Source organism: Varroa destructor, unplaced genomic scaffold (genome assembly GCF_002443255.2).
Source record: "Varroa destructor unplaced genomic scaffold, Vdes_3.0 BEIS01000006.1, whole genome shotgun sequence".
In the NCBI taxonomy this organism is placed as follows: domain Eukaryota; kingdom Metazoa; phylum Arthropoda; class Arachnida; order Mesostigmata; family Varroidae; genus Varroa; species Varroa destructor.
In genome coordinates, this window is record NW_019211459.1 from 11,851,301 (window position 1) to 11,862,707 (window position 11,407).

Genomic DNA, 11,407 nt, shown 5'->3' on the forward strand with positions numbered 1-11,407 from the left:
TACACATTATGTACAATATATTTTATTCAGTTTAACTTACAGTATCCAAAGCTGGATCAAATTATAGATCGAAGAATTATAGTTTTGTATGATGGCCTAGAGAACCCTAGCGAAACCAGAATAAGAAACCAGCATCGTTACACACAAAGGAAAACCCCTTCTTTAATTTCAGACTCGATCCAAATAAGTCGTATCTACACAACACGTATGGCTCCAAAAGCATCTAGTAATGAAAAATTTTATATAACATTGATTAATAAGGTGTCGTACGATCAAGTTACGTGATCAGCTTTACTCTGCTTCTCATTACATAACGACTTGTTTCATAATGTGAGACGTCTTCCCCCTCATGAAGCGTTTCTAATGCCACCGCCTCTGCCTCACCCTCTTCGACATGTTCAAGTAGTCCTTCTGTTATTGCGGCTCCAGATTCACCTTTAACAAGTACTTGCAATTGTTTTTCTTGCTGCTGACCTGTTCCTTCGATCTGAACCACCTGTTGATGGCCCTCTCGAATCACTACCTGGGCTCCTTCAAGCAACATGCCTTCGTCATTAGGAGCATTAACAATGATCAACTTTGTTGAACCGCCTGTCCCATCTGTAACGTTTACGTAGAGTTTGCCACGGAACATGCCCGGATGTGCCTGTTGCATATGTTTATGAATAGCCGCTTCTGAAAGGAATTTGTTAAAGCACACCATACAGTTGTATCGGAGGCCCTTGTGGACCAAACGATGCCGGACAAGATTCACCTCTTTGTTAAAGTGTTTATCGCATATCTCACAGGCGAATGGTCGTTCATCGCTGTGTGTCCGCACGTGCGCTTCGTAGTCGCTAGGGCTTTTGCATTGGCGCCAGCAAATTTTGCATCGCCGCTGAAGACACACCCCCGACTCCTCGTGCTTCCGATGTTTCGACTCATTCGCGTATGGCCGGCGACAATATTTGCAGAAAAGGGTGGCCTGAAGCTTGTGCAGTGTTCTTTCATGCTCGGCCAACTGTGTTTCTGTGACGAACTTTCGAGGGCAATGCGAGCAGCAGACTTTAGCGCTTAATGAGTCGGCAGCATGTGCCTCCTTTACGTGTTCACGGCACTGTTTCACTTGTTGGAAGTACTGTCCACAGAATGCACACTGTAATGGACACTGCGTATTCATCGGATTGTGGAACCGCCTCGTGTGTTTGCTAAGCAGTTCGGCCTTGGAAAATCCCGCCCCACAGATTTCGCATTTGTGAGGTTTTTCGCTGATATGTGTCATTCGGTGAGCGTTCAAATTGCCGACCTTGGCAAATCGTTCTCCACAGAGGTCGCATTCGTGGGGTCGTTCGCCCGTATGCGTGTAACTGTGCTGACGCAAATCAAATTTTGAGTAAAAGGATTTATTGCACTGATTGCACGGGTGACGCCGATCACCGTTGTGAATGCGGAGATGAGCTTTGAGGTTGCTCATCACCGCGAACGCCCGGCCGCACTTCCCGCATTCGAAAGGCTTCTCGCCGGTATGACTTCTAATGTGCACCTGTGAAGAAGCACGGCGTAATCAGCGCATCAAGAGACACAATCATTCAGCGTGAACATAGGAATTTCGTCGATGAGGACATCTCAAAGAAAGAGTTTTAAAGCTAATGGAAGTCTAATATACTTGGCAAGATATCAAAAGTTCTTACCTAGCACTCAGAAATTATAGTTCTGGCGTGGCATCAATACTTCTGGAGGTCTTCTGTTTACATAAAATAAGATGTGTGCTCGTTAATCTACTAGCTGTACTTGACGCTGCCCAGATTATGGGCCAGTAATTTTTCTTATAGTGCCCACTTCGTCGCACTTAAACAAGGAAAAATTCTCGCTTAAAGGTGTTCTTTATGTCGTACGTATAAAGAATAGTCAACTAGCGATTTGAGAGAAATACTTTGAAAAACGTCTTTAGTTACAACAATACTAAGACTTTCAAATGAGAAGTTGCTTGGTAACCAGCTATGTCCACTGTAGGAATCTTCAGCCACAATACAATAAGTTATTTTCGTGCGTGTCTGTGAGTAGTAACGTTACTCAATATGTATCTTTGTTTGGGAATTTGTATATTATTTTAATATATGATGTGATATAATGTAACCGCGCACGTACTTACCTCAAGGTTAGACCGGTTGCTGAACTCCTTCGTACAGTATTCGCAAACAAGATTGCGAGCACCGTCCGTGTGTTGGTTTCGTATGTGGCCGCGCAAGGTGCTAGCGTGCGAGAACTCTTTCTGGCAATATGGGCAGGATAAGTTTGAACCAGTGGCCACGACAGCCGCATGGGCTGTTTTTGTATGACTTTCGAGCTCAGCCGGTGACGCTAGTGTTCGTCGGCAGTGCGGACACTTAACGCGATTCTCATGAATTCTTAGGTGGCAGCGTAAGTTGCTAAGTACAGCAAAACGCTTGTTGCAAATGGGACAGGCGTGTGGACGGAGCCCTGTGTGTAACATTATATGTGCCTTTAGATTGGATCGAGTCGAGTACCTGTAGAACAAGATTGAGATATTCAGACTGAACCATTTGGTAAGGTAACAATCATTTTAATACCAGCAATCAGAATAGTAAACCATATGTGCACAATCACGACAATAACGATGGTCATTGTTCTTTTGATTTTGCCAACTAATGCCAACCTACTCAACTTCGATGGATCTACATGGATGGATGGATGGAGGCTACAAGATATCTTGCGACGGGCCCTACGTGTCTTACCAGTTCCCGCATATCGGACAGGCTGTCGATGATGCAGCGTGTGTTGATACGTAATGATTGGCGTATGCGTGAGGCGTTCGAAACCGTAGTCCGCACGTACGGCACTCGAATACGACCGTTTGTTGTTGATCCCGTGAAATGGCGCCAGATGGGTCTTCTTGAGCGTCAGCGGTGGTTACTAGTTCCTCGGATTGTTCCTCGCGGACTTCCTCCACGGCCTAAGTTCATGAGCGGTGCAAAGAGGACATACGAATACACGATGAGCTAATCCGATTATAATACTGCAGCACAAAGCCGATAAACGAACGAACGTCCCAGCACATGGTTTTCTTATAGCGTTAGGCCTAAACATTATAGCATTGTTTTCGTATGATCGCATGTTATTATCAAGATATTCTATTAAGGTCACTTAAAAAGGAGCAAATCATTTATTATGTATCATATATCCAAAGTATGCCTCGGGATCGTTGTTTAAACGTATGCGTTAACAAACTTTATATATATTTTATGTTGGCCGACTTTCATCACCTGGAATTCGGTTTCTTCATCTTGTATCACTTGATCTTCTGGCACAGAAATTTCTTCGGCGACGGTCTCCTCTATAAGCGGAAGGGAACACTCCTGAACGTGGGCATTGGCCTCGTCTTCATTTTCAAATAAAGTTAGACACTCGCCACATTTGTAGATCTATAGATAAATAAGTTATTTTAAACTGTTACTGTATTTATTCGTTTTATTGCATTAGGAGTAAAAACCACGGTAGAAATATGGCCAGATAAGTCACTGGAGCATGTAAATTATGATACGTATATTTATGTCCGGCTAATAGTGTCCTAATATTAAGATATTTCTTAATTATAAGAGTTCAGTAGTTACTATACGTTTCCAACATCGTCTTATAAATAATATATAATAAAATTTAAATAATAATATCAGTAACAAATATAAAAAATCACGTAAGCAGTAAGAAACCAAGACGTACAGCGGACCATGGTATGTACAGTAAATAATTCTTAGTACATCTATTAGTAAATGAAATAAATTCAATGTTAGTTAGAACTTACCACCCCACTAGCTTCTTCAACTTGATCTTCCATTGGCTCGACTTCTGCCATCGAGCCCTCTGAAATTTATAAAAATGCAGAAATTCAAATTGTTTTTCCTATCCACGTTATCTCTAACCCATATGTTTTTGAGGTTAACAAAGATAATTATTTAAAATGTCTGTTTTGTATGTTTTGTATTCCAATACAATCATTCGTCGAAAACTTTTTTGCTTGGATTTATAACTACCTTGACTAGACGAGAAATTCATAAACAATAAGTGTTTCATTTTCAAGTAGCCTAGATATTTACCTTTAATTCCATATTTAAAATCAATAGCATATTTATTATTTATCCAAAAAAGGTGATCATAGCTTCATATACACGTTTCCAAAACTGTTATAGTAGTTACCCTCGTTTTCACATTTTAAATGTTGAGAATATACAATAGAAGTAGTGATTGTTCGAAAGGCAAAACCCAATACCGAATTAATATTATTTGATGTGTCGATTTACATCGACCACATACAACATATATAGTCCTTCCGATTTTCAAATTTAATTTTCTCATAAAAACAAATCTTATTCAAATATCAGAAAATTACTGTAATTGTGTTGTCGTCTTATTAATTCGTTTTGGCACTCAGCTAGTGCTCGAACCAGCTATATATAAATACAATAGGTACGATCCTTACTGCCTCTTTTAACATTGCATCGCTAATCACAGATATCTACGTACGTATTCATTTACGAGTATGGATTATGGAGTGGAAATATGAAAATGCGGTATCTCTTTTTGAAGTCGTCTCCCATCTTTGGAGTACTAAATCTTTAGACTACTGGTTTCCAACTAACAGTATTGATGTATGACGTAAACGCTCATAAAACCATGTTTGATGAACAGGATCTGTACAGCTTGTAAAACGACGCAACGAGCGGCTATAGTTGTTTTGTCCGGAGTAACCTCCGGAGTATGTCAAAATCCTTCAAATTTCATTTGCATTCACCTTCCCGCATTGTTTAGTTTATTGTACGTACCTTGTACCACAACATCATCCTGCTCTGCAGACTCTGTTCCTTCGACGAGTAGCGAAGAGGCCATTCTTTCAGGCAGTGGCATTGCAATTTGTTGTGGTCATCATCACACCGGTCCATCTAACAAAGCCTACCATATGTGGATGATGGCGTTTTTTCGGAGCAGTAGTGTTATGACCTGCTTGGCTGGTATACGCTTTTATGATAGTAAGTGAAGTAAAGACTGGAAAGAAGTGTTTAAGGTCAACTGTATATGGAATAGATCGATCGACACATAGTATCATCTCGTAATAAGCTGTTAGTTATTAATGAAATGTTAATATTGATCGTGTAAATGATCTTGTTATAAATTCGAAATTCTTGTTAATGTTATTTACTGCTTTGCGCTATATTGGCGGCTTAGAACGCCCAGTTCTTATAACGGGAGACGGAAATGTTTTGTTTCTTTGTGCGTTCTCAAAGTCTTTGTTAGGGACATGCAATGGCCGCTGTTAGTATCATGCGCATATGCTCAGCTAGGTTGAGATTTTACATCAACTTGAATGATCGCATTCCTATTTGGCGCTCTGAACAGCAGGCGTCACTTAAGATACAGTAAATCCATTTAAACCAAGATATTTTCAATACTTGCAGCTGAAAGTCTGCGAGCGAATTAGAAAGTTAGTTTTCTTAGTTACTTTTGTGCATTAGAAGGTCATGGCACGAAATCGTCGTTATTAAACTAAATCGTCAACGTTAACCCGGGTCGAAATCATTGCTAATAGATATGTTTATATTATGCCCAGATTATATGCTACCATTCTTTAAAGGCTGGAATCAATTGTATCACCACCGCTCCATAGACCCAGGTATGAATCGTTTCGGTTATCGAAGCTTATCGAATTGGTCGAACCTGCGCTCATTAACCGCCTTTCCATTGTTTACACAGTATGACTTGATGGTCAAACAAGCACGTGGATTGCCCGGTCGCCTGCTTGTTTCGTTTTATCTCAAGCAGTGTTATTCGCCGTGCCGCGTAGTGTTGCGCGCGGAACGAGTCGACAGCTCGTCTGGTGCATTGAATAAGCGGAAGTTTAGCGTGCGCGGAGTGTTTGAACGATCCGGAGGTTGGTGACTGCTGAATTTGTTAACGAACAAACTGCAACATGTCGTGGATATTTGGGTATGGACAGAAGCCGACTGATATTCAAGGTGCCCATGGAGGTGGCGGTGACGGACTACCACCGAAAATCGAAGTCGGTGATTCGGGCAAGATCGGTGCTAAATTTAATTATCAGTTTGACTCGACCGCCCTTGAGCGTGCTGCAAAAGCCGCACGAGAACTGGAAACGTCACGTAAGTAGAAAAAAGTTGACTATTGGTTTAACTGGCTTGTGGTCGAAGTGCGGAGGTCAGGGTGTCTGCGCGGAGCTTGCGCTTCGAATGACTGTTTGAATAAGCAGACTTTTATGCCGCTGCTCGGTGGCCGAAAATGACCGCGTGGAGCAAAGTGTAGCTACGTACACTGAGAACACCGAAACCGTAACAAAATTTACCAAGAATAGCATCTCCGAATTATATAAAGATAAACGGTAAAAAGAAAAATGTACCATATTATTACATCTGTGCGTTTCTAGGCAAATCATACGCTTAATTTAAATGAGTTTCATATGACGCAATGTCAGAATAAGAACCTAATTTTTTTTTTCATTTTATTTTGGACCGGTTTACAATAAGGAAGTGTATTTATGTTTATGCTGTACGTTGTCATAAACGTAAAAACGCGGTGATGAGCGTGCTAAATCAGAAGGCCCCTCGCTCGACTACTGAATAAGCTCTTTTCAAACTACAACGTTTATATGGTGTTGAGAAAAGTGTAAAGAAGCATTTGCTATGACTTCCTCCTGTTTAAATTCGCTGTTTAGTTTCGATACAATTTTTTTTCTTATCGTGCATCTTTACGTACGTCATAAGTAATTGTATGTATGCGGTGTATTGAAAAAGTGTGTTATAAAGTTCAGTAGAAAAAAAGAGAAATAATGCAATAAAGTTGCTATACGAAAAAATATAACATCTAAATTAAAAAAAGAAAAAAAATTATTTTCTTTATTTGCCTACACGCCGTAATGCCAGATAAATAGTATGCATTTCGCGTGACGCATACTAGTACTGTCATTTATATGCAACATTCAAATTGTGCCTATCAACACCAAGATAAGGAATCAACCACGGTTTCACTTCTGTTTGTTAAGCCATTATATATCGAGTTATATCTACTGTTACATTGCGTTTTGTATCATTTCATGGTTGTTGATTTACTTAACTATTAAAGCTATAATCTAAACTCAGTTTTAGCATATATCTACAATCATGAGTATACGTATCTCCATTAATAGTTCACATAGATTTGTAAAAACTTATCAACAGTCTTATGAAATTATCGAGAAGATATGCCTTTTTTGTTTGATTGGGAAGCAGTCATTACAAATAAACTTTGTGATGCATACTGCTAAAAGCTGCAATTAACAAAGTGTAACAAGTGAAGTACGCATAGCTTGTTTTGGGGTTGTCGTGTTGGGTCGCTTGCTTCGAGACTCTATAAGCACGACATTCATCTCTTGGTTAGCTCTCTTATTTCCTAAAAATAGCTTAGTGATCTCCAAGGATGGTCTTATGTAATTGCAAGTCTTCAAAACTCTGGTACAGATCCGAGTCCATCAGCCAAGCATTGTGGCGCAGTTTTACGTAGAAATATATTCCTATTTTACGTACGGCATAGAATACGTAGGTAATTACGTTGAAGTTATTCCCATCCTGGACCGCACCCCCTAAACTCCACCTCAGGCAATCAACCCTACAGCATGTATTGGAATATGTACTGAATCTCTTGTGTTCGATAATCATCTTTGAAATAGTAAGTTTTGCTTATAAAACGTATATGCTTTAATATAATAATTAAATAATATGATAATTAAAGGTCATGGCCGAGAGGCTATCGCATTGTCGAAGATGCAGGAGACAACAGCTCAGTTGGAGCACCAAAGAAATATCAAGCAAATTGAGCTGGAGATGGAGAATATAAAGGCTGGACAAATGCAACGAATGAATGAAGAGAAACGTAAAACTCTACAAGAGGAAACTAGACAGGCACAGGCCCGAGCTGAGTATCAAGACCAACTAGCTAGGAAAAGGTCAGCTATATTAAAAGCTTATCGGTACATGAATTTTCCAGATGTAATATGTTGGACATCCATATGGGGTGTTAACTTGTGTAGCCTTCATTCTTGATGGATCTTCAAAATACTTCAACGAATATTGTAATACGCTAAGTCTATCATTGAAACCTTCTTTCTGACAAAATAGTTTCTGTCATTTGCTATTTACAATGTTTCGAATCTCTAATCGAGTGAAATTTACAAGGATGCGGCATGAGGTTTACAGGAAAGGCAAGCTCTCTAAAACTGGCGATTTCGTACATCATTGGCAGGTATGAAGACCAGCTGATTCAGCAGCAGCGGACGCAGGAACAACAGCTGCGTCGACAGGAGGAATCGACCGCTAAACAAGAAGCCATGCGAAAGGCCACCATTGAGCATGAAATGCAGCTGCGCAGTGACAATGACATCAAACGGGTTCGCGCCGAGGTAGAAGCTCAAGCGAAGATGGCCCGCGAAAATCACGACATAAATATGGAGCAGGTTCGCTTAAAGGCCCAAGAGAACCGTGAAACAATCCTCCAATCGATAAAGACTACTGGCAGTGTCCTAGGCGCAGGCTTGAACGCTTTTGTTTCTAACTGGGACAAGGTGACTACGACTGACTAGTATATATTCATATTGTTAGGTAACAATTTGCTTGTTGCTGCGTGTTTACGTTGTGTAGGTGAAATAGCTTTTATTTTGGGACGGGTTACCTTGCTTATTGCACAGCCTTTAGAAAGCATACTTCATGTTCTTCTTAAAATCAATGACGTTTATATCTGTCTTTGATGTAAAACATTTTGCTTTGGTTACACCTAATTGACTCATTCAGGCACCAATAATCCCGTTATGTCCTTTGCAGGTAGTCACAGCTGCGGCTGGTCTCTCTATGCTAGCAGGGGGTGTCTACACCGCTCGAATGGGTATCTCTATCATCGGACAATATATTGAACTCAGGCTGGGAAAACCGTCCCTAGTTCGACAAACCTCACGACTTACTGCCGGCCAGCTCGTTAAACATCCGATTCAGACAGTGAAAAGAATAACTCGCCCTAAAGAGGATATACTGAAAGGCGTCGTGCTTCAGGTTTGTGTGTCGAGTGATGCTCTGTGATTTAAATTGCTTTTTTGAACACAAGAAATGTTCCCTCGTACTCATGTTTTATACCGGTTTGATTTGAAACTGGTCGCACTCTATCACATTTATCCTGTCATTCAAAGCTACCAATGTTTTCATATGATTTTTTTTAGGAGTTCTAATTGAAGATACGGTAGCTTGAGAAATTAAGTTTAGCAAAAAGTTAAAAAACTCATTGTGGGCCGGTGTTTATACGGGTAGTAGCTATTGATTATTTTAGATGAAATTCATATGGCATCTACAGATGACGCGGATCCGTGCTGTGACTCCTCTCTAGTATGAATAACATTTTACGTACGTTTTCACGTCTATAGCCAACATTGGAGGAGAGACTTCGGGACATAGCGATTGCGACGAAGAACAGTAAACAAAACGGAGGTTATCTTCGTAATATTCTCATGTACGGGCCGCCAGGAACTGGGAAAACGCTATTTGCGAAAAGGCTTGCATTTCATTCAGGTTTGAATCGACTGCTATCATCAGTGTTTTATCTTATTTACAACTCTATACGCATCGACGATAATCAAAATTCTAAAAGCAGTTGTTGCAGTGCTTGAAATTTGATTGCGTGTCCAAAACATAAAGAGCGCACGGCCTATATATGAATTAGATGATACATATTCGTTTTTTTTCTGTCGTTCAATTTCACTGTTATTTTCACATAGGATTGGACTATGCCGTGATGAGCGGAGGTGACGTTGCCCCAATGGGCGCGGAAGGTGTTTCGGCTATTCATAAGCTGTTCGACTGGTCGGAAACTTCGCGCAAGGGTGTACTACTGTTTATTGACGAGGCTGACGCGTTCTTACGCAAACGTACCTCTGAGCACATCTCGGAGCAACTTCGTTCGTCACTCAACGCCTTTCTGTTCCGGACGGGCGATCAATCCAAGAAGATCATGGTCGTGCTAGCTTCCAATACGCCTGAACAATTCGATTTTGCTATTAATGATCGTCTCGACGAAATGGTTGAGTTCAAACTGCCGGGTGTTGAGGAACGTGAGCGATTGGTTCGGTTGTACTTCGAGCGCTTTGTCCTGGCGAGTATTGGCGTTGGCCGACGCAGCCTAAAACTTGAGGAAGGACTCGACTGGGGAGCGCTCTGTTCCGATGTTGCATCGCGCACCGATGGTCTATCGGGCCGAGAGATAGCCAAGGTTGCTGTAGCGTGGCAAGCAAGCGGGTACGCCAGCGAGGATGCGACCGTCACTCGCAAGATAATGATGGAGCGCGTTGAAGACGCTATTAAGCAGAATAAACTTAAGCTCCATTGGCAGGTAGCCGAAGAGACAGCGAAAAGGACCACGTTCGAGTCGTAATTATTAATTTTAGATAAAAGCAACAGCATTTTTCTTTTTCTCTTTAATGCTTTAACCAAAGCGGACGATGGGATATTAGTGGATAAAAGTAGTCAAACGATGTGGACGATTATGAGTAGAAATTTGTGTCGAGGTAACATGTGGACCTTGCAAGATTCGATAGGCGGCAGTTGCGTACCTGCGCAGTGCCTACGTGTAATAGGTGGAGCAGTCGGACGATTATGTTAACGGGAACATTACAACGATTTCAAAAACGTATTCTTGTATAGCATAAATGCCCAAGTGCATTCAAGCGCATAGAAACGTACATGAAAAATACCTGAACAGGAGCAATTCTAGCATTCATAGATATACGTGATCTAAAACGAGTTGACGTGTCGGATTTTATTTGCAGTCTAAGTAGCCTTAATTGTAACATTGGATAATTGAGCAAAACGGCCCGCTCGAAATGTGTCCAGTATAACTGCTTTTGATATGCACACTTTTGTACGTGAGCTAAAAAGTGCGTGTTGCTAAATTGTTATACACACATGGTACTAACATTGGTATGAATGACCTAATGAAGAATGTGTCGCGGGTCGTAGACAACTACCTGAACATACATTGTACGTTAAATGAAGCTCAGACACAGCTGGAACAAGGTCTTCTGCTATGGCCCGGTGTGCCTTTGCGCCCAGATGCAGCTTGACTGTACGGGGGAGTGACTACGTTGGCGACACTGTTTGGAAGATTGAAAAAGCTTTTTACATTTTATTGTAATATATTAAACTATACACATACTATTACATAATTAAACACATCCAAGTACATGTAGTTGACATCTATAAAGAAGATCTAGAAAAATGCACCGTAGTGCATTATTGTGGAGACTGATTACATGAATAGTATGTACAAATTTTTAGTTAACTTATAAATAAATGTCTTTTCTCTTCTGAAACTGACGCTGTTATGAACCTTA

The 11,407-nt window shown here is 40.8% G+C and overlaps 2 protein-coding genes across 6 annotated transcripts; one reads left to right on the forward strand and one right to left on the reverse strand.

The window, feature by feature from the left end:
• On the reverse strand, window positions 1-4,997 carry LOC111252914 (uncharacterized). Of its 3 annotated transcripts, none has more exons than XM_022811565.2 (6): window positions 4,818-4,997; window positions 3,800-3,858; window positions 3,264-3,422; window positions 2,736-2,953; window positions 2,132-2,507; window positions 1-1,522 (listed from the first exon to the last, which is right to left on the reverse strand). In XM_022811565.2, the coding sequence occupies exons 1-6, from the start codon at window positions 4,897-4,899 to the stop codon at window positions 278-280; spliced, it is 2,139 nt and encodes a 712-aa protein (XP_022667300.1). In that variant the 5' UTR covers window positions 4,900-4,997; the 3' UTR covers window positions 1-277. The 3 variants fall into 3 exon arrangements, with proteins under 3 accessions (XP_022667300.1, XP_022667302.1, XP_086849982.1); XM_022811567.2 differs by lacking the exon at window positions 4,818-4,997 and adding an exon at window positions 4,635-4,796; XM_086993856.1 differs by lacking the exon at window positions 4,818-4,997 and adding an exon at window positions 4,092-4,213.
• A 359-nt stretch (window positions 4,998-5,356) lies between these two features.
• Window positions 5,357-11,407, forward strand: bor (ATPase family AAA domain containing bor). Of its 3 annotated transcripts, none has more exons than XM_022811568.2 (7): window positions 5,357-5,473; window positions 5,743-6,149; window positions 7,771-7,984; window positions 8,281-8,599; window positions 8,856-9,080; window positions 9,446-9,590; window positions 9,797-11,407. In XM_022811568.2, the coding sequence occupies exons 2-7, from the start codon at window positions 5,960-5,962 to the stop codon at window positions 10,447-10,449; spliced, it is 1,746 nt and encodes a 581-aa protein (XP_022667303.1). In that variant the 5' UTR covers window positions 5,357-5,473; window positions 5,743-5,959; the 3' UTR covers window positions 10,450-11,407. The 3 variants fall into 3 exon arrangements, with proteins under 3 accessions (XP_022667303.1, XP_086849984.1, XP_086849983.1); XM_086993858.1 differs by having other exon boundaries at window positions 5,404-5,662; XM_086993857.1 differs by having other exon boundaries at window positions 5,404-6,149.

Coding starts and splice junctions, on each gene's coding strand:
- LOC111252914 (XM_022811565.2), bottom strand. CDS start 4,899: ATGCCACTGCCTGAAAGAATGGCCTCTTCGCTACTCGTCGAAGGAACA. Junction 3,423..3,799: donor TTGAAGAAGCTAGTGGGGTG/GTAAGTTCTAAC, acceptor ATTTATCTATAG/ATCTACAAATGTGGCGAGTG. Junction 2,954..3,263: donor ATGAAGAAACCGAATTCCAG/GTGATGAAAGTC, acceptor TCATGAACTTAG/GCCGTGGAGGAAGTCCGCGA.
- bor (XM_022811568.2), top strand. CDS start 5,960: ATGTCGTGGATATTTGGGTATGGACAGAAGCCGACTGATATTCAAGGT. Junction 7,985..8,280: donor GACCAACTAGCTAGGAAAAG/GTCAGCTATATT, acceptor CATCATTGGCAG/GTATGAAGACCAGCTGATTC. Junction 8,600..8,855: donor TTGTTTCTAACTGGGACAAG/GTGACTACGACT, acceptor TGTCCTTTGCAG/GTAGTCACAGCTGCGGCTGG.